This window comes from Anopheles ziemanni, chromosome 2 (genome assembly GCF_943734765.1).
Source record: "Anopheles ziemanni chromosome 2, idAnoZiCoDA_A2_x.2, whole genome shotgun sequence".
Taxonomy (NCBI): domain Eukaryota; kingdom Metazoa; phylum Arthropoda; class Insecta; order Diptera; family Culicidae; genus Anopheles; species Anopheles ziemanni.
This window is the reverse complement of record NC_080705.1, coordinates 34792401-34815172: the sequence shown is the minus strand read 5'-3', so window position 1 is coordinate 34815172 and position 22772 is coordinate 34792401. Positions and strand designations below refer to the sequence as shown.

At 45.3% G+C, this 22772-nt stretch overlaps 3 protein-coding genes across 3 annotated transcripts; all 3 read right to left on the bottom strand.

Moving 5' to 3' along the window:
- Positions 1 to 754: 754 nt before the first annotated feature.
- LOC131293482 (37 kDa salivary gland allergen Aed a 2-like) lies at positions 755 to 11454 on the bottom strand. The gene is made up of 8 exons (XM_058321559.1): positions 11367 to 11454; positions 10067 to 10131; positions 9821 to 9955; positions 7283 to 7434; positions 1668 to 2013; positions 1383 to 1607; positions 1137 to 1325; positions 755 to 1081 (listed from the first exon to the last, which is right to left on the bottom strand). Exons 1-8 carry the CDS (start codon positions 11452 to 11454, stop codon positions 755 to 757), a joined length of 1527 nt encoding a protein of 508 aa, XP_058177542.1.
- Positions 11455 to 11728: 274 nt separating this feature from the next.
- Positions 11729 to 12869, bottom strand: LOC131293481 (37 kDa salivary gland allergen Aed a 2-like). Its single transcript, XM_058321558.1, has 4 exons — positions 12858 to 12869; positions 12549 to 12806; positions 12086 to 12493; positions 11729 to 12005 (listed from the first exon to the last, which is right to left on the bottom strand). The coding sequence occupies exons 1-4, from the start codon at positions 12867 to 12869 to the stop codon at positions 11739 to 11741; spliced, it is 945 nt and encodes a 314-aa protein (XP_058177541.1). The 3' UTR covers positions 11729 to 11738.
- A 1633-nt stretch (positions 12870 to 14502) lies between these two features.
- On the bottom strand, positions 14503 to 15489 carry LOC131293480 (37 kDa salivary gland allergen Aed a 2-like). Its single transcript, XM_058321557.1, has 3 exons — positions 15310 to 15489; positions 14837 to 15244; positions 14503 to 14769 (listed from the first exon to the last, which is right to left on the bottom strand). The coding sequence occupies exons 1-3, from the start codon at positions 15487 to 15489 to the stop codon at positions 14503 to 14505; spliced, it is 855 nt and encodes a 284-aa protein (XP_058177540.1).
- Between the last annotated feature and the right edge of the window lie 7283 nt (positions 15490 to 22772).

The following is a 22772-nucleotide window of genomic DNA, read 5'->3' as shown; positions in this document are numbered from 1 at the left end:
TGCAGTTGCAGTCCAGTGTGCACTCAGGTGCACTCACTGGAGTGGCGATATACAAGTGGCCTTGCTCCTTCAACCGACCAACCGGACCATTGTTTGTATCCCGGCATTGCGTGGACAGATGGAGTAGGAAAAGCAAAAGCTTGTCCCTGCACTTACCAGCCTCGCCTTCGCCAACCCTGCCCGCTTAATCGTGTGTCATAAAAATCAATTCTTCGCACTTAATTACCGTGCACTGCTCGGGCGTTGTGCTGTTCTGGAACCACCTGAACGTCTAGGTTGAATTTATCTATTTATTTTTTAATTGAAAACTGAGTTTTATAGTTTATTTTAGCCCTCGAGAGTTCTCCGCTCGTAGCTTCCGCGCCAATGCCCCTGAGATGAACCACCTGAGTTTGCGGAAGGTTTGTCGGCAAACAGCGGCGTCGTCGGGGGTTGCAATGGTTCGATAATAAAATTCCAACCTGTGTCGCGAAAAGTGTGCGAGTGCTGGACAGTTTAAGAGTGCGCATTAAATCCGCCCACTTTTATTTTGAGAAAAAAAACTGCGAATGAAATACACCATCGTCATAAATGTCAGATTGCGAACGCACAGGGCTGTCACCGTCCAAGGTTGTGCTGATCGCAAGTCGAAGATGTTGGGAGAGAGATATGGAAAATAATAAATTATTTAAAGTAAAGTAAGCTAATGGAAAGAAAATAAAAATAGTTTTATTACACTTGTCGACCGGATAACTTCAGGCGAGGTACGAGGTTGCTAATATCGTAGTATTCGACCGGTAGGGCGTTGTTGATCGTCGCACCGTTCCTTATCCAGGGCCAAAATCTGATGCTTAACCTGATCACGATTGTAGGGCAGATTTTGCAACAGGTAGGACAGGTTGCCGGAACGAACTTCCCGAAAATCGAACGCTTCCTTAAACAGTTCTTTACTACCGCTATGCAGCAGGCAAGCGTACATTCGAAGGGCTCGTTTGTTGACGACCTGTTCTTGGAGTAAATCGTTGACACATTCCATGATGTGAGCCTCAGAGGTATCGGTCGAAACTGCAGCCTTTGCAAAGTCTTGGATGATCTCGACCTCCTAAAACAGATGGAGTTAATCAAGGGTTGGTCAAATGGTGCAAATTGGAGCTTACGTTGATTAACCCCTCAGCAGTAAGGTAGCGAAAGCCTCGAAAAACACAACTGATGTGAGCTTCCATGGCGTCCGTTTGGTTGCTTATTTCATAGGCTCGTATGTGGCAGATATCGTTCCACAGATCTTCGCCCATTTGTAGCTCGCAAAACTCGATCACCGTCTGATTGGGTTTACGAACCGCAAACTCCTACAAGAAACACTTGAGTTGGGAAAATATTCGACAACGAATTTAGTTTTGAAGTACCTTTTGATCGTAGAGGTTCTGCAACACGGATGGATCTCGTAGAAAGAGTTGAAAGTAGGCGTTCGAGTGATTGGAAAAGAGTGTTTCGAACGCCTCATAAACTTCGTCGGAGGAGTTGTTCACTAGGTCGCTACTCTGCGTCTCGTTAACGAACAGTTGCACTGATTCTTCATCCAGAGACATCCATTTTCTATACTCTTTGAACTGTTCTTCTAAGACTCGCGGCTGCAAAACGCGCGTCACTGTTATGAGTTTTTGATTTTATTTTTCAAAACACATTCTTACCATAAATGTTCCCTCCCTCGGATCGTAAAACCCCACTTTCTCCAGGACACACTTGACAAAGTCCGGTGCTCGGTCCGTCCGGTGGAGGTAACGCTGGCTAGTGCCCAACCAGTCGGTCACATCTTGTTCACGATCACCGCTCTGTTTGCTCGCAAACCGTTCGAAGCAGCGCAAGTGCGCAAACAGTGTATCATCCGGTGATAATGCAACGGATCCGCCGTCGGTGCCCGCCGAGTGCACGTTGTGCTCGTTTTGCGTCTCCAACTGATGATCACCGTGGACGGAGCTTATCAGTAGAAGAAGAAATAGCACTGGTTCCAGTTGCACTACGCGCTGCATCACTGAACTGTACCAAATGGAACTGCATCGAATACTGGCTAGAGTGTAGGCTTTGACGAAGCATTCAAGTGTTGGATATCTCGCATCGTGCATGATGGATTGATAAAAAATACATTTCATACTGTATTTGTTTCAGAATGTTTATATGTAATTAATATAGAATGAAATATGTATAACTGGCAGTTCTATCTTTATGATAGTAAACGGTTATTTTGAACTAGGGTATTGGTGCCATCAGTGGCTAGTTTAGTCATGTAACTAACATGATGATGTAATTTATATGTAGCAAACAATAAAATTATAATTTTACTTATTCTTATAAATTATCTAAACACTATTATTCTTCTGAAATATTTTATTTCTTTCTAGCCAGTTGTTCCTATAATGGTGGTATGGTTCCCATAGTTGTGATATCGAATACGAATAGTGGTAACAATACAAAAAAAAATGGAAATGATTGATTATACTCCGACTGCAATTAGCATTAATTCCTTATAGAAATCATGAAATTCCTCATTAATTCCTAAAGAATTGACCATTTCAAAACAATTTTATTGGAAAATATTGGTTTTCAAGGCCCTTTATCACGGAGTAGGAAAATTTATCTTTTGAACACTCCGTAGAAGATCAAATAATATTTCATGTTAGGACTAATAACGGTATTGTATTTATTTCTTCGTAGAGCTAATATTTTCCCCCCATTATGGGACCGTTTACGCTACATTGATTTTAAATACGAAAATTTAACAGTTGAGCTGGGTGTCTCGCATTTATATTAGTTTGTGCATAATTTTATTAGAATTTCCCCCTTCAAGAAGCGTGCGTTCAACGGACGATAATTATTTCTAATGGGTTTTGCTGTTGTTTTCCGATTGGATAACAGCTAATGTAGTTCGGTGTGAAAACTGCACTTAATCAACTATTGCTACAGATTACGCTGCCCGGTATTGGGCTCGAGTCGTGCCGGAAGGTTCCGGTCACGCTCGAAGATATACCTAGCGGTGGTCACTCTCACGCTGTATGACGATTTGGACCCAAGAAAGTTTGCCTATGCACCACTTATGGCGCGTCTCATAGAACAGCGATGACTCGCTTTTCGACTATCGTGGAAAAGTGCGCGACCAAGGGAAGTTGGTAAAACAAAAAACAACAGCACCAACAATGGCCAAACCTGCCCTTGCAATGGCGAGAAGGCAATGGAGGAAGTTGCTTGCGATACGCGGTGTGCGATCCTTCCACGTGATATCCGTGGGAAATCGGTGCACGGCCAAAGCGCCGGCTGGTACGAAGCGTAGGAAAACCGCGATCCGCGCGCACGATGCGCGAATCGGTGTAGTGATAATTAAAAAAACAACACCTCTAGTTTGGCCACCCCGCGGGATATGATAGGGTCAAAGCCGAACCTGAACCGTTTCGGTTTTGTTTTCGGTTGGGGAAAAGATCGGTGAAAACGGTGCGACCTGGGATGGGTCTTTCGCGGTTTCGCATCACAAAGCAAGCGACCGGAGAGGCCGGTGGTGGTGGTGGGACGCGAAAGTCGTGCCGGCCCGATTAGCGGTTCTCGCGGGCTCGCGGATTTGTATAAAATTTTTCATAATTTTTTGTCTCAATCGCGTTGGGGAACCATTTTTTGTTTTCGGCAAACACGGAAGAAGGACCGGGAATCGCTCACGGAGGGCTCTACTTTCTTCGCGTGCGCCGTTGTGTTGATTGACGGGTTTTTGTTTTTCTCTCTCCTCACCACGCGCTGGGATGATTCCTCCCCTCTCCCTTTGTCGATGGGTTTAATTGGTTTTTTGTTTGTATACTTCAGGATAAATATCGTGCGATTCGATGGGCAATTCGGGATACGGTTTTCGGAAATTGAATTATCGCGATCTTTTGATTTGGATAGAGACCTGGCTCCCGGTTGTGCCTGGAGGTTTTTTTCTTTTGGGCCAAAAATGGGGTATTGTGTTGTGTCTTAATTATAGATGAAAGGAAAAATAGGAAAATTGATCGAAATTAATTACCAAGAAATGAATTTCTATTTTAAATCTCGGTTGAAACCCATCTCTTGAAAAAAAACTTAAACTCAAATTAAACAGTGATAACCAGTGATAAAAATTAGGGTATAATTATAGTTTTACCCCAGATTTATTAGTAATCGAATATGAGACAACATTAAAAGAAAATGGTTAATGATAATAGTATACTAATTAATGAGTTGAACGTAATTGTTATTGACAATTGGAATTATAAATCAATTGAAATGCTTTTAATGAATTTTATTACATGCTAAATGGTTTTCTTTTGACCGAGTTAAGGTCCAGTAGACTCTAGATGATTCGCGAGCGATTGAGGCACAGAAAATGCATAGCACGTTCAAAGGTAAAAATGCAAATGAACATTCGGTTTAGACATCCAATAGAAAATGAAATTTAGTGTCCGACTCTGAAACACGAGTTAAAGTTGCATTTCCAACAAACAAATCCAAAAAATTAAATAAACTTTTTATGATCGCGCATCCTTTAACGAACAAGGACTCCCAGACGCACTAGATTGAGTGTGGTGAGAACATGAACAAGCTGATGGGAAAAGTGTAATTCGAACTCGAACATCCTGTACCGTTGTGGACGCACGTGGACGCAAGAAGAAACAGGCCACGCCATATTGGCCGCATGTTTGTGCCTGACGCAGTATAGCGCGCCTATTGTTGTGTGTACTTTCCCACATCACACATCACGCAAACCCTCGTCGGGTGTCCGATCGTGAATGGAGACCTCGTGCGGGAGACACACGGTAGGCTGGGCGCTGGTAAACACCGGGAAGTCCTGCGCGAGACGTCGGGTGGAGTCACAGATCTAGATGAGGGTTAGGCCCGGGTGCCCGACCGTTGACCGCCGGTTGGGTCGGTGACTTACAAGTCGAATTAACCCGCAAAGGCACGGGGTGCGCGGGGAACGCTCGAGAGACGGGCGGTCACCGTCGAGGTCCCAGCATGGGGGCCCCTTGACCGGGACGATTTCGTAACACGGGTTGCACCCGGAGACGGCACGTCGGCCACATTTTATCTAAGCGGCCCTCGGACACATCAGGCCTCGCAGAACGCTGTGATGCGCGCGGTCAAACTCCACGCAGGACGGATGGTCGACACAACCGGCACCATTCATTTTCGGCTCGGCGGGGATACATGTATTTGGGATCGGTGCGGGGTGAGTGAGTGAAAAATAATCGTAAAATTAAATAAAACCACTGCACCGGTTGCCGCATTCGATGCCGTAGTGGGTTTTCTTGTCGTTTTTTTCTGGTGCCGACAGAATGCACCTCGCGATGAAGCGCAACGCAACGTATGACCTCCTGGTGTTTGTGGGGACGAGAAAAAAAATCAAACCACATAGACGCCGCACGGAATCGAGTGATGTACGATTTATTTTTTCTCCACGGGCTCTAAGTTTAGTATGATAGCTGGGTAAATATGGACGGCAAAATAAGTGCAATGCCTGCCCGCTTTCGAGCAGGATTTGTTGTGTTTGGTTTGAGCGCTCCTTATGCACCCGACAACGAAACAACTTTGGAAATGGGGCGCACCTTCTCGAGGGACATCGCCCGGACGGTGGGAAATATGCAAACCGCACATTCCGGGTGAATTTGTGTGAATATAGAAATAAACACACAATTCGCGATACACACTCCATATTATGCAATCGTATGAACTAACTTTACTCCGAACGATCAAAACCGAACCTTAATCCTTCCATTTCAATAGAAACGCCAAGAACATCATAAATAGATCCCTATTGGATTGATTAGATGATAGATTTTTTTTTCTTTGCCTCCATCTTCAATCAAAGACAGATCAATCAAAGTCGCGTGCGCCGCGTGGCTTAGGTCATTCATCATCGTACTGACCACTTGGTATCGTCCGAAACCGATAAACCTTCCAAACATTAAATTTATCAAACTCGCCAACCTAGGTTTATCACTTCGGAGAAAAGAAGCGGTAGGAAGCATCACCTACCATTCCTAGCTATCGTCTTTCCTTTCCTCGTTCTACGAATGTAAATGTGAAGCAGTTTGTTGGTGTGTACCTAAGAAATGTTGTTTTTTTCGCGTGCAAATACACAAAACTTAGCGCACGATGATAAGAACGGTTCGGTGTACGATACTTATCGAGTGTAAACGTTGCCAGCTAGACAGCGTAGCGTCTTAGAATCGCCGCAAACACCACCGTGAAAGATAGAGGCCACCACGATGGGGACGTTTAAAGGGATTCCCAGACGACGGCCGTAGTCACCGTGGCGTTAAGCTGATAAAGCATAAGCGATATGAAACACTCATGCTGAATACTACGTAGTTTGTTATATCAGTTGAGTTATGTATAATAATTTTTATGATAACCTAATTGTCTAAATTGTTTAAAAGTCAATTTTTATTATTTTTCGAATAGAATATTTCGTTTCATAATAAATTTAAAGGATGAAGCAACTGCTGTGCAAAGTAACTAGCTGAAAGTTTTGGTAACATTACCCAAAAAATACAAAGAATAAGAGAAATCCAGTTATTTTATAGGCCTGATAATGTTTACCATTATTGTTCAGTTAGCTGTGAGTGAAAGTTTAACAATTTTTACAATTTGAATTGATGCTGCAATGTGTTTTATGTAATGCCTTCATTTAGAGGTTTCCATCTCATCTATCAATTTTTGAATGTCTTAAATCTCTGACAACTAAACAGACTGTAAAATGTTACTGATTTAGGAAATTTAAAAACTATTCAAAATAAGATGAATGAATGATAAATATTGCATGTTATCTCATCACTTCTGGTAATCGGTAGTAATAAAAAGGACAATATTCTCTATCACAACCGCTCAGAATTCACTTGCTCCCGTTTCGGCCGGGAAGTGCTCTTGAATGGAGGCGATAATCTTTTCCCGCTAGCTTCTCGCACTATCACCCAAAACCATCTCCACCCTTCGCGCGTTGAAAAGAAAAACTGAACCCGTTTGCAAACGGGTCAATTTTAATTCGTTTTCATCCCGATCTCAAGCGCGCCCCGTCTCGAGACGTGTAGACCGGTAAGTAAGCTAATAAATTGAAACCGTATCTTCCCGGCAAGGGGTCACGTTTCGCGCGTGGACAAAAAAAAAATAACCGGGGCGCAACTGGTGCGCAGCCACCCCGCATGGGGGCGCGGTTCAGCTCGGGGCGCGCACACTGGCACTGCCCGCTCGGCACCAGGGGTCCATTAATCAGTTCGGTTTTGATAATTTTGTTTACACATTTTCTGCATACATCCGCAGATTCCCAACCTGGACGGGGAAGGAGGCGGCTGGACCAAAGTGTCGCAGAACGTTATTTAATGCCTCCCAGCGGCCAGGGTTGGTCCCGCTGGCCGATGCAGGGGATGACGATGACAACGTCTGCAAATGATCGCTCTCGGTGAACTGCGAGTGAGATAGTGAGGAAATGTGGGGAAAAGGGGGCTCGAGCGCGGGATTCCTCGAGGTATGAAGAAGGTGTAATGGAGCTGATAGGAGTGCGCAGTTGTCCCTGGCTCGGAGAGTGGTCCGGTGAGGCGTCGTCCAATTCTGTCCCCAGAGGCCGATGCAATATGATCTCGCACGCCGCAACCGACCGAAAGCTCAGTGCCCACCATCACTTGACATCAAAATGCTTTTAATTAATTAGCGTTTAGGGGAAGCCGGGCGGCACTAGCCGGGCTGTATGCGCCTATGCTCGCCCTTATGTGTACTCACACACACACTCACGCCCGGTGCACCGGCACCAAAGTGCACCCAGAGTGCACCCGGACGAGAATCGGCCAGAAGCGGCAGTTGCAGCTGCGCAAAAAGAAAACGACGGCCTACAGACCTTGGTCGTCCGACTCCGGGAAGGAAACTGGATCGACCAGTTGGGGCGTCACCGGCGGACCTTATGGGCCGGCAGCGTCCCGGCGGTGCCGCGTTGCCAGTCGCGTAATCCATTTATCACGTCCCGGTTCACGTTTGCCAGAATCGCTGCCCCGAAGTGGGAGGAAAAAATGGAAAGAGCTTCTGATAGTGCCGGAAGGGAAGCTCTTGCCACTTGGACCCTATCCCTCTTATCGGCTAAAACCGGTTCGACAAAGGGACCGTTGAGTGAGATCCGACGGCAGGGTTCGAGATAAGTGGGTACCTCGAGGGCAAGTGTTGGAAGACGCACATGCTCGGTGGATGAAGTTGTGGGAGACTATCTAGAATTCTATTCTCCAAAATTTTAGACTATGTAGTGCTTTCTAGACAAGCAAATTCCTAAGCACTTCAAAGTATTTGAAGTCCCGGTTGGCATCAACCTTTCTCACGGCTAATTGATCAATTAGGGGGCCGACGTTTCCCACCGAGAGCTGCTCCCCAACCCGGCGGGAGTAGCGGACACTGATCCCATCGTCGTTCGATCGTTGACACTGATCCCCGACACAACATTCCACTTGTTCAATCGGATGTTTGACTACCTCCAAAAAAATGCGTTCCCCTCTGGGCAGCAAATGGAGCCTCTGGATCTCACAGAGCTTTTGGGAAGGCAAATGTGAGTCATCGAGCGCACGGCGACTGCGAACTGGTTTAACGGTGATTGAGGGATTAGCAAAAACACCTTCCGTGGCGAATGGGACGTCGCTCCCGGTCGGGAAATTGGCACAAAATGAACGTTTTGCTAATCCAATTTTAGCACGTTTGTTTTGCGAAACCGTTATTCCACAGTCCAAACCAACTTGATTTTCAAGAGAACTATTTTTCGAGGATCTTGTTCTTTACTGCCAACCATTCTTTCAGTTCAACTCCGTATTTCCAGAATATCTTACAGTTACATGTGTATGTTGAAATTGGCATCATAAGAGACTCGTTTTGAGATATTTGCTACTAGCTCTACTCTAATAAACTTCTTTCTTCACACGGGCATAAGAAGTTTAGTAACTCTAAACATTTGTACATGTAATTTCCCTCAAGACACCCAATCGGGAGCGTGTGACGACGGCCGGATCAATATAATTAAGATCGTGACCTGTCATCGAGCAATATTACAATCACATTCCTTTCTTCGTCTCACCGAGATTCGCCTTGGCATCTCGGGTATCCAACGCCACCATTCGCTCTCCTCCCCAAAAACCCGGAATCCTTCTCCCCAAATATTTTAACCACGGAGTGTTGCACGGAGGTGCAACCGATCTCCATAAAACTTTCCCAGGACCCTGTGCCGACTCGCGGGACGCTCATCGATCTTGCGCATCGATTAATCTCGGTGTGAACAAACTTCACCACGCGAGGCGAGACAAAGAGAGATGTAGCATGTTAAAAGCAGCAGAAAGAAACAGGCCGCTACGATATCGTCGCATGCGAGACCTCCCAGCGGGGAAAGGCTCGATTCGATTACGTCCTAGACGGGCCCGCCGGGATCAACCTGATGAACGTTTGGTTTCGGAGGTTCCCAGCCGACGCCACCGCCGTGATCATGAAAGTGATCTACTTTTCGTGCTTTTTCGAGCGGAGAGCGGGTGGAAGGGCAGGTCGGTAGGGCGATTATGATGATCAATTATGCAAAACGCAACCGATCGCGTTGAGAAAGCATGAGCGAGTGGGGCGGGCTGCAGTAAGCGGACTATCTTGTCCACATCGTTGGGGTAGATAAATTCGTGGATCGCGAGTCAGCCAAGCTTGAGCACGAGCATTCTCCGAAAGCTCAGCAACGCACTGCCCCCGAAGATTAGTGTCAAGCGTGTCGGTTGGTTTTTTGGAGGCTTCGATCGGAGGAGGAGCGAGTTCGGACATCGATCGTCAGGAGTTCGAGTTTGTTTACTGGGAGCACCATCATCTGATGAAATTGACTTGGTGATACACACGTCGAACGTGTTGTCGTCGGTGCCGGCGTCATGTTGTCAGTTTCGGTTAGCCACAGCGGCAAAGCCTTGGGAGCGCTGAAATGTGGACAGACCTGTGGGAAATACGAAAGTATTGTCGTTTAGGCTGCGACTTGCTTGGTAATAAACAGTTTGGAATGAAAGTGATATGTTTAAGACTGTTTAAGAGGATCAGAAGATCGTACCGATTGGTTCTCAATGGGAATTTCTTTTTTCAAGTAGGTGCACGCTGTAGACTTAACGTGCATATCTATGATTCCGTAAATTAGGTTCATGTTTACATCGCAGTTCACAATGGAATCAGTCCGTGCTCCACTTGTGACCAATTCATCACGTTGATTGTGTGAAATAATTTACCTAACTCAGCAAATCATATTTATTCATTTGCGGACACAAACTCACCTAGCCTTCGAGGCCGCTTCCTGCCTAGAATGAAACCCTGTTACCCTGAGCCAGAAGAACATTAACACGGAGCCTTTCGGTAGACCGCCAATTTAGCTTCGCGTGGAGGCAACGTCAACCACTACGGCGCGGGACGGCGGTGCAAACGCGATCATAAATCAAACTCACCCGGCGACATAATCTACGCCAGGGCCTGTGGTCGCGTGCGCTGCTCGCGCTAGCCATATATTTGTTTACTAATTAAATAGACCTACTAAGCAACTGTAAATCAAGCAAGTGAGGCAAAAACGCACGGCCTACCCAGACCGTCCAGTGTGCGCCTATCGCGATCCGATTAGTCGATGTTTGAGTGGAAGATAGGACGTAGAAAAAAAGTAAATCGTTAAAGAAATGTGCCGCAAATCGGAACGATATCACAGCTAATCAATTGACATATTTAAAAACGGTGCCGAATCCAAGTCCGCCGCAGAAGGGTTGGGCATCGCGGCGCCGCCTCGGGGTGCGTCGTCTCGGAAGTGCACGGTTTGAAGTGCGCGAGCAGATAACTAATTTATAATTTATATTTATCATTGCCAGGCACGCAATTACATCGTTCGTGTAGATGTAAGCGGACAGATAGAAGGTATGCAAATATCATAAACCGCCCCAAACTTCGACCGCTTGGCCACTGGGCTTCGATATCGCGCAAGATAATGCGGCCTACCGCTGCTAGTTCTGTACAGAAGGCACAAATCATTCGACGGACAGCGATCGGGTGGTCGATTTATTGACCACCCCGAATCGGTGATTTCTTCGTAGTAGGAACGACGACTCGCGACCACTCCTTGCCAAACGGACTAGCTTGTTATCGTGGCAGGCCAATGAACCTTCCAGTGGGAAAGCAGCTGTCCCTTCAAGATGGGCTCGGCCGTCCCATTTGTGAACGTCTTCCAAAGCGGCACGCGTTTGGGTGATAATTAAATCGACTTATATTTCACTCCTGCGACACGTGGCACCAAGGTACAAAGTGTTTTCCGGGTAAGGATGAGTAGCATAGGAATAGAAGCCTAGTGGTGGAGCGTTTGTTTGGAAGCGCTGACTCACTTGCACCCCAGAAGGTAGGGTCTGGACAAGCGGGCGCCATAAAGTACTTCCGCATATCGTTACGTTCACCCTGGTTGATTTTGATCATGGTGGTTCTAGATAGCGAATTTCTTTTAACATACTCACCAAGCATAGATGGGAGAAGGGTGGGCGTGCTTAACGTTCTCCACTTTGTGTCTCCCAAATAATGTAGCAATGGTTTAAATAGAGAATCTAGTTCAAAGTTCATTTCTTCATTTGCATCATTTTTATGCGAGAACTAAAACAAGAACACAGGGTTGAGTTGCAACAAACTTCATTCTCTGTTATATTGATCCAAAAAGCAAGTAATCCGATGGGTTTTCAATATGCCGCAAGGTCTCCAGCATCTATTTAGCAAACTGTGGCATCAGCTTTGGCCACCTCTGCCGCTACCGAAGCTGGATCATATACCTTGCCTTGTACCAGGTAAGCATAGTTGGCGGAACGAACCTCGCGGAAGTCGAAAGCTTTCTTGAAATCTTCCTTCATTTCGCTGTTAACCAGACACGTGTAGTAATCATAGGCCCTGCCACCTCTACATTTTAAAAGGGTCAATTTAACATTCCCCTCGAGGTCGCCTTTGTTGACGAGTTTGAAGTCCCGAACGATTTCATCAACCTGGATTAATAAATTGAGATTACTTTTCAGCGTAAGCAAGAAAGATTTAAAAGTTTCCCAAAACGAGCTCATCAACTTACATTTATACCATTTTCGTTCATGTAGCGAAGTCCTCGGAAAATGCAATCGATGGAGTCCTTCAACTGTGCGCTTCCGGTGAGTTCGTACTGCCGAGCCTTGCACAGGTCGTCCTTGTTGCTGTCCCCATAAACGCGCTTCTCGCAGTACGCAAAGTAGGACTCTCCTTTTTTCTTTATGCTTGGATCTGCGGCGTAAATCTTTGCCACTCCTTCGACGGTGCCATGGTAAAGCTGTCGTATTACACCAACAAAACGGTTGTGAACTGGCAAGTAGGCGTTGTACACATCAGCACAACTACCACTGCCGGCGTTGAGTTCAGAAACTGCCTGCTTGAACTGCGCCACTTCATCATCGTTGGCTCCGATGATCGATCTATAGGCTTCATGTTGGGTGATGATTCTGTTGGACTGATGATATAATATTACTCACAAGAAGTTCATCAAAATTAGATAGAAATCGTACCCTAAACTCTTTATCCTTGCCATCGTACACTCCTAAACCTTCGAGGGCGCACTTGGTGTAGCACTGGGTTATCGCATCGTTGGGTTCCAGCTTAAACTGGTGCCAATTGGTGATGTATTCAGCTCGGCTAGGTCCGGATGGAAGGTTATCCTCCTGACATCTGGTATAGATAAAAAGGGCTTGCTCGGGATTTAACGCCTTCCACTGGCCTTGAGCCTGTAAACAAACGTAGTGTGACACAGTTGAAAATATTATGATCTATCAACTTACATTTGCTCCGTGGGCAATAAAAAGCGCACACAAAATCACAATTCCGATCATTGTTGAATCTACGAGATGCTAGCAAAGCAACCCACTGGTGATTGCAACCGACAGTATACCGGTTTTATACTCAACCGTGTCCTGCTCAACGATTGAGAGCGTACACCTGTTGCACGTTAGTAACAATGATTAATTAGATGTTGAACTTCCCTTCTGCTTGCTCTGAGAGTAGACTTGAAGTGACAAGAATAAATATAACGAACAATACGGGCTGTACATGTTTGGATTCTAACATCAGTTTTGCAACTTTGTTTGCTGGTCTACTTTATGTATCTTGATGTAGATCGAATGAGAGTTGCTTCAGTTCTTGTAAAGATGATTGAATCTGATATATCTAAACTGACTAAGTATTAATTGAGTTAGTTTTTTCATCAATCCTGTAGAGCGGATGTATTGTCTAACTCCGTTCTTCTTCTTCTTGGCGTAACGACCTCTTGGTCATGCCTGCCCTTTAAGGGGTTACGAGACTTGTTTCCCTGTTGTACGTGGATAGTCAGTCCTCTCGTATAGGGGAGGGTCCGGTCTCGGTTGGGATTCGAACCCACGCCGTCGAGGTGGTGAGCCTCGGCGCTCATGGACCGATTTTCTAACCGGCGCTTCCGCTCGGCTGTCGCGGACCCCCATCTGGACATTATCTGGAGAATAATTTAAAATAATACTATAGTTAAAGGACGCTTTGATTTCTTTAACAATTTCCGACTGACTTAAGATTCCGATTTATTTTCCGATTATTTCAATAAATCCATTGCCTATATGATGCGAAAGGTAATTCGCATTTCCTTTTCCATTATTTGCATGATTTAGTAAATGAACTCTTCAGAAATTCAAACAAATTAGCTAATCAATCTAAAACAGTTAAAAAATATCGCTTCTTTTTGTTCATTATGGAATCTAAGTCCTAAACGGCGTGTGCATTGGATACTAGTTTTTAAAAATAGTTTTCTTCGCTAAATTCTTTTTTCTTGGAATAAATTCAAATCTACTCTATGGTTAAAAGAGATGGTCACATAATGCATTTAAAATCATTCTAATTATTCAATCCTTCAATTAATTTGGATTGGATGCGATTAGGAAAACAATTTACACGGGTATCAATGCACTATTTTACCGGTGGTTCGTGAATCAAAAGCACTTTGAAAAAACGAACGATCAAACGAAAACATATTCTAACGAAGCTTTAAATTTGAATATTAACAATGATGGACAATATCAGTATAACAAAAAAATTAAAGAAAAATCAAAGAATACCAAAATGAGTACCGTACCAAAATGAGTACCGTACCAAAATGAGTACGAGTATAATACCGGTCTTTACATTTGGTCTTAGGTTTTCACCCTAGGGTTCCCTTAAGCTCGGGGCCCACGTGACTACTCAGTCCGCTCATACGTCGATCTGCCACTGGAGATGCCTCAGCGCATATTAGCCGTGTTTTAACAGGTGTCCGCACTTCAATCCTTTTTGTCAAATTGAACTGTTTTGAAAATCTTTGAATGAAATATTGTTTAACGTTTTTCAGTTTGGTAATTTACTAAACATGATAATGTATTTTCAAATTCAAATTTTTATTTGCCTTTTCTACTTTTTATTATTGCTTTGCTGCACGGATAACATAACATTACCATTTTCAACTAATTAGCAAACCTTAGCGTCAGCTTTAGCCATTTCTTCCTTCACCTTGGCGTGATCGTAGACGTTTCCTACCACTAAATAGGAATAATCTACCGAGCGGATCTCTCGAAAATCGAACGCATTTTTGAACTCTTCCTTGACATCGCTCCGCAGAAGGCAGGAATAAAAATCGTACGCTGTATCACCTGAACATTTCGAGAGTACCGATCGCACTTGAGACTCGAGGTTGGCTTTGTTAACCAGTTTGAAGTCGCGAACAATTTCATCAGGCTGTAATAAAAGGCATGGAATAAGCAAGGGATAGGAAAATGTTCAAATATTTCTCAAAAGCACTTACATTAAATCCATTCTCATTGATGTATCTAAATCCTCGGAAGATGCAATCGATTGCCTGCTTCAATTCGTTGCTTCCGGTCAGCTCGTACTTCCGAGCTTTACACTCATCTTTCTTATTTTTGCCTTTCCAGGCCCGCTTCGCACAGTACTCCATAAACGATTCGCCTTTCCGCTTTACATTCGGATCCGCTTCATAGATCTTGGCAGCTACGGCCGAAACACTCAGGTAGACTAGTTGACTGACATCGTGGAACTGTTTGAGCACCGGCAAGTACGTGTTGAACACATCAGTGCAACTACCACTGCCGACTTTAAGAGAAGCAACCGCCGCTTTGTACCTGGCCACTTCATCATCCTTGGCTCCAGTGAACGCCTTGAACGCTTCATGTTGTATGGTGATTCTTTTGGACTGTTATGGAAAGTGTGAAGATCTATAATGGTCTGGGAAATAGTGGCGACCTCCAACTAGCATACCCGGAACTTTTTGGCCAGTGGATCGTAAAGCTGAATACCCTCCAGTACACACTTAGCAAAGCAGTGGGTCGTTTCGTCATTGGGCTCCAGCTGCCACTGTATCCAATTCTTCACATAGGCTGCTCTTTTAGGTCCGGCGGGCAGATTATCCTCGAAGCAACGCGAATAGACGAACCGCATTTGCTCCGGATCCAGCGCATTCCAGGCGGCAGCAGTCTAAAACAAATTCCTATGTTCGTAATTCAACAACTTTGATAGAATAGGATAAGAGGGTTACTCTTACATGAGCTGCGAGATTTAAACTCGAAAGTGCAAGTAGGATTGTTCCTGATGTAATCATTGTTACAGACTGTTCACTCAAAGCTTGCAAGGGAGAGTTTATATTGGTTCGCGATCATCTGTTGTACGATATTCCAGAGCCACTGATCAAACCTATACGTTCCTGCATTTCAATCCACTTTGTTTGAACAATCAGTCGCAGATGGACAAAGCAAATATAGCATTCCTTTCTCTTATATCGTTTACCTCTGGTGACGGGTTGTTTGTTCGTTCGCCACGTTTCCTCTAGTGAAGGTCATTTGTCTCTGCTATAGACATTTTGCAAAATGATCAACTCCCCAGCACGTTCGGTTTTCGCAAAACCCTCACGGGGACTGATAACGAAAACAGGTGATTTCCTGCCACGCCTCTCTCGTAACAACGGTCAGGTGGGAAATCGATTGATCTTCCTGCGATCCGCCCCCGGGGCCAATCACTTCGTTAGCATTAATTAGCAATAAATTTGTCAAAGAAGCGGCTCTCGCAGTCCGTGAGAGTGGCTTTTCTCCGGTGCGGCGTAAACAGTAGCGATCGATAAGAAACCGCTTTCCGCGTGAAGTCGGGTATGTGTGACGCCATGACGCCGTGGGAGGGGATGCTGAGAAAACCTGGAGACGACAGCGATTTATGATTATTAATTTCCCTCCGAGTTGCCCTCCGGCAGCGAAAGGGACGGTCTTCCAAAAAGGAGAAATAATAAAATGTGGGACGGCAGAAACAGCTGTAAAAGAGTAACACTAGCGTCGGTAACCATCTTCCATCTGGTGCGGAGTGATTGTTGTCCATGTTTTCCCACTCGACCGTTGAACGACCGTTACCGTTTCGCATGCAAAAATCTGTGCCGAATCTTCGGTGCCACGCTTCGCATAAATTGCCACCCGGCTTCCGCCTCGGGCCAGGAGGAAGCAACAATGGGCACAATCGGAAACACGGACACGGAACTAATCCCCAGGAAACGGTTGGCGCGTAATCCTTTCCGAGCGTGCCGGCTCAAGGCCACCTTGCCGCGCGGGAAAAACAGGTTCCGAGTGCTCGAATCACATCCACTTTGCACCAAAGCTAATTAAATATTGCTCGTCAACCAGTGGCCACCGCCTGCCGGGAGGGTGGAAAAGCGTCCTCCCATCCGGGGGTGAAGGGCGAATTTTTGCACCGACCTGATACGAGGGAACGAAGCAAAAAGGGGAAGGATCGAATGCACCAGCGTTCGCACACTCACCGTAGTGCGCGTTCCGGTAATCAACCCCTAAATTGGACGGAAGCTGTTTCTGAAAGGTGGCAAACGGTCAGGCGTATGGTTTGCTTATGTAAACGGCCACGATTGAACAAAAAAAAAGGATAAAAGGGGAAAGAAACAGCAGCGTTAGAACATATTGAATTCCTGCTAACCTCCAGTCAACCAACCGTCGAACAACCGCGGTTCAGGTCGACACTCTTATCCCGATGATTCACAAACCAACCATCCCGACATGGCGGTGACGTTCGGTTCGAACGTTGGTGATCATCCCTTTTGCCTGCTTGCGGGGTGAGCCCTCTCATCCCCTTACGGAAGGGTGTGTGCCGAGGGATAACGCTTGTAACGCGGGATGGACCGAAAAAAAATAATAAAACCATGATGCGTGCATGCGTCTGCGAAATGCAAACACTTGGACGCGCCCGGCATCATCCTGGCATCGCTGGGAAAAGACCATTTTAATGGCATCCGAATAAAGCAAAAAAAAAAAAAATAGGGAGGAAAACCATCAATCCCCGCGTGGAACACGGAGCGGGGCGAAAGAACCGTTAAAAGTTTATCCCATCGCACGCGTTCCACGCTTCCGGATGACGCTCAATGCAGCGGAAGCGGCGAAATGTGAGAAAAGTACACCAACACCGGCTGCGCCTTAAATAGAGCCATAAACGGTTGAGGAGTTAAAGCGAGCGTTCGGGTGGGAAGCGTACGGTGGAAAACTCCCAGGGACCGGGGAATTTATTCCACCGAAGAGGGGAAAGGACGTCGACTATTTGTCGTCGGGTTTGGTGCCGAGGAACCTGCAGTACACAGCCGTCGACGAGGTGGACGTTTTTTCGGCGTTCGAGATGCGCGGGATCCGATTTGAGGCCGCGCGTCGTTTAATGGGGTGAAAACATAGTGCTTCTCCGGGTGATGGTGATTGTGGTGGGAAGAGGAATTGATTCCGGTAGCGGCTGCTCGATTAGGGGCCCTTCGTTAGCGCTGGTTGAAGGGCATATGTTGATTTTCGACAATACGGTCCGTTAAAAGGTCGTTGTTTGGTGTACTTAAAGTTAAAATGAAATGGTGTCGCGGCGAGGGCCGATTGGGTGAGAAAGAATCCAAAGTTTATGATGATTTGCGTTGGTTGATGGACAGCCAATAATAGGAAAGGCATTAATTGCTATGTTTCATAATTACTACTCGTACTAAATAGAGTAGTACATAATTTAGTACCGTCGTACTAAATATAAGATGTCATACAGTTGAAATTTAAATTAATGATAATTAATCGCCGGAAGAACAAAAATGTTTGGTAATGGTTTTATAAAATGAAAAAATTAAATCATGTTGCATAACTAGTTTTACTTGAGTAAATGCGTTCGCAAATTAATTAATCATTAGTTATAGGATAATGGAACCAATAGTTGCGCATTTAGTCGTGTAACTAAGAATATAATGCAATTTATAAATGTCAAGAACACAATATTTTATGTATTTATACTAATTATAATCGAATCTACATTATTCTTTTGAAAAGCATCTATTTTCACCGCTTACCATAAAAAATACATGAAAAAATCGGGTTTCAGATTCGGGTACCAGATTTAACGTTCCTATCATCAGTAGAGACTCCATTTAGTTATCCGCCAAATTTGATCCTCATTTACGTATTTCATCCATGAGAAAATATTTCTTTTTGAAAAGACCTTGTCAAATTTAATTAGTCCTTCTTTGAATTTACCCTTAAGGTTACCATTTGCTTGAATTTCGATAAGTTCAAATTGTAATTCGTTGGAACTGCTTCAAATGGGTTTTGAAAAATTCTTATTTCAACTGTTAACTAAGAACTGTGGCTTTGATTGTTGTTAAATTTATTTTCTGTAGCTATTCTAAAAATTTCGAATAATTACGGAATAAGACACTAAGGACGGAATTAAGATTCTCCCGTCCTTGAAGCTTAAGATTTAGTAAATTTAAGTGGTTTGTTATGTCTGCCACAAATGTCAATTTTCAAAGCCAGTTTTGATCACGTAGCAACCTTTGTACCTAAAAGTTCTATAACATCCTTTCTTATTTCGGGCATTCCGGTCAACTGCTTTCCACAACTTAACCATCTCACTGTCGTGTAATATTGATCGAATATCGATCGAAATCTCAATAGAAATCGATGCTTTAGCTTTGCGGGTCGAACGGGAGAGTCTCGCGGATCACCGGGAGGGTCTCGCGCATCGTATTTGTCTCATAAATCAACCTTGACACCTTGATTGAACAAATATGAATTTTTCTAGCCTTTATTCATTACGGGGTTGAAAGGTTTATCTTTGTGTTCAACTTCATAGAAGATCAAAGAACATTTCATACTTGAACAAATATCGATATTGTATTTATTTCGTCGTAGAACTAGGATTTTATTGCACTATAACCAGTATGAGAGAACTTTCCCGAAATTCGAATAGATATTTACTGCAGGTTCTCACAAGGGATCAACACGGCCAGAAACCTTCTCCTCAGCACAATCGCAACCGATGTGCGAAACAAATTCGTGCCTTACCGAAAGTGGTTCAACGTGTTGCCTGTACAGTTGTAAATAGAATTCATTTGGCGCCAATCGGGACAAGTCGTGGCGTATTGGTTGGCTTCTTTCCTCCTTCTCCAAAAACCCTCTTCCATAGACCTCTTACCACGGACTAAAAACAATACATTGGTGAATCCTCCCGCGTGACAAATTAGTGGTTAATACATCTGGTTCCTTTTAAAATCACGAATCTGGTGTTGGTTCGTTTGTGATTTTCTGGTGAACCAGCAAACCGAGAACCACCACAGAACGGACGAACGTTCCAACTCCTCTCGGTAGGATGATCGTGCCCGGTAACAGATGTGGTCTCATCTTGAAACAAATTACTTCCCCGAACATTCTCCCACAGCACTTGCAACAAACAGCGTGAACGTGGAGCCAGTTGCATTTTCCGAAAGGCCCGATCGCTTCCCTAATCGGAGCACCACCGGAGAAAAGATGGGAACACAATCGTAGCACAATCGCAAAACGGTGCCACCATCGCGGGGGAGTCGGAATCGGTGATCATGCTGATGTCTCTATATTATTATGTCACGATCTGGTGCAGCGATTCGACCGTGGGGTAAAAGTTGTTGGGAATCGTATCGATATCGATTGGGTCATCCCGTGGCAAAGAATGCGATTCGATCGATCGCTGAGAACTTTTTCCTAAAACTTAAACATCCCGAGTGCTTTCAAATGTGTGTGTGTGTGTGATCTGAAACCGCGCACGGAGGGTAGATCCGTTGCTAGAGGGTACTCCCGTTGCGCCTTTCCTGGCTGTGTTGTGAGTTGTTGGCTGTTGCAAAATAACTTAATTACCGACCATTTCTCAGGCAGGCCCGGGAAAACGTGTCGATGGGCGCGGGTTAGGACTGGTGGCTAATGGCCAACAAGGAACACCGAAAGAAACATGAAAGTAATGCGAGGATTAGTAGCCAGAGTCAGTCTTCTCGTGCCCGGCTGGACGTTCCGCACCCAGACTGACCCAGTGCATCAGTCCCCTCGTCAGAGTTCACGGGACTTTGGAAGGAATCGAAATCAATCCGTCGACATCGTCGGTTTTCGCAATTGTTCACAACAGCAACAAACAGAGGGGAAAAAAAGGAAAACCCTTACAACACACAACACAAAACACAGCCGAAAGAACATGGCATTATTGACCGATTAACGCTAATATAGATTTTACGATTTCGATTGTATCCCCGGCCCGGTGACGGAGGCCGACAAGGTGGGCCTTGTTTTATGGCGTATCTATGTTTCCATGTTTCCGTTAACCAGCTCGGGTTTCGATTGAACCCCAAGGTGTCCCAGGGGTGACTAAATATCGCGCTCGCTCCACGGTCTTTGATCCTTTGCTCCCCATCGGACTCCGTTTCGGAAGAGCCCAGCTGGTGGCTCGTTGACCGACAGTGAAAAAACTGGCCAACAAATACAAAAAAGCAAACAATCTAAAGTGAACCGATGCAACGATAGCGGAACCTACCGAAAGAGTTGGCGATTTTATCTCTACAAGCGCACAATTAGAATCTATTAGCGATTAATATTGTGACCGTCTGCGTACGTCTTTGGCCCGCAGCTGGTGGAAAGTGGAGGTTTTGGACTGGGATCTCAAAACAACAATACCGAGGCGCCATTCAGGAGGAGGAAAAAGGCACGTTCCAGCAGTTAGGTTGGAGTTCAGGGATAAGATAAATCTCCTTCGTGCGTAGACCCATTCGAGTTGAGGTGTTGAAAGATCGTAAGCAAACACACCGAAGCAGTTGGACGGCATACTATCGTGGTATAAATAAATGAATCGAGCGGTAATCGAGAGAACTATTTCAAAAAATCATTCACATATATTCAACCCGGCTTATTAAAGTTTAATGAGGCCCATAAGGCCCCGACCGAACTGGAGCTATAAACACTACGCTCACCAGCGACTGCTTTGTAAAGTCAAGGGAAACAAATTCATGCTGATATAAAACGCTCCGAGACTCGTGGTGCAGCGCCTATGCTTGGGATCAGAAATAAATCCGTACAGCTCGGTTCATTATATGAATCACTTTTAGTGGCTGCTAAAGACCCTCCGTTCCACCGGTGGAACACCGCAATATCTACGCCTCGATCGATTTCCATCGCGATCGACGAAACAGGTCCACAAATCCCCCAACCCGAAAGATAGATGCGATTCGTGGTAGCGATAAAAGGGGACCCCATATGAGCTATTCATTGCCTATCGATACACCCCAACCTGTTCTGGAGTCATTAGGGCTCGCCCCCCTGTAAGGTGCGCAAGCTACATGTGTGTGCTCGGGCGAGATTTTGAACATGGGAAATTTGCTTTTCCTTCGCTGTCGATCAGGGACTGCCACCCAGCTGAAGGAGGCTTGCATCAGGCTTTGGTCGATCAAAACGAGCCGAAAAGAAACAAAGAGTCAACCGCCTTTTGGTTGCCGATTTGCATGCATGGAAAAACGAGAACATACACCACCACCAGCTGGTGCCGTACTTTATGGTTAATTTTATCTTAATTTGATTTCGAAGATAAAAATAAATAAAACCGTTGGCAAATGGAGCAAAGCTACGGGCTGGCGCCTGGCCACCCTTTCGCGAGCTCGCGCAAACGTCATCTGGTTCCCTGCGGGTTTTTTTTCGGGGATCGGTCCCGCCGAAACGCGGGGCAACAGGTCCCGGTACACGCGAGCGAATAATTTTCGTACTCGTAGCCAACATTTTGACAGCGTCCGACCCGCCGCCAAGCGTCGGTCACGTCGATGGACCCTGCCGGGTTTGATGCTCGGTAGTCACGGCACCAACTCTGTGGGGGTTTTCGTTTGTTTTTTTTTGCCATCGGGTGCGCAACGGCAAATTGTTGAAACAAGTTATCAAAACACCGCGTTCCGCCGCTGCTCGATCGATTGAATCGCCTGCGATCGCCCAGTATGGAGAAGGGGATGCTGGTTGATGTAGATGTTAATGTGACAACCGCGCAGACCGGGGCGGCATTTCCAGGCAGCATAATGGCGTAGAGCAAGCCCCACCATCTTGCGCTTTGCCCGAGACCCTGATGAGGAGTTTATTTTTTACTTTTTTCGGAAGCAGCATTACCCTCCAGTACAACGAGCTCCGTTAGACATGAAAGGCGGCGGTTGACTGGAGCTCGGCTAATAATCATAAACCTTTCCTACCCAACCCGCCGTCCTATGGTGGTTCATTTCTTACCCGATGACGATTATGCCACAGATCGCCTATGGAAAACTGTGTTTATTTTATTCTACTTTGACACAAGTAACCCCAACCGGAGGGTTGCAAAGGGAGGTTTTGGAGGTGAAACGAAGGGACATTATTAAACAACAATAAAAGGTACAAACGGTTTGGCCGCAGAGAAAA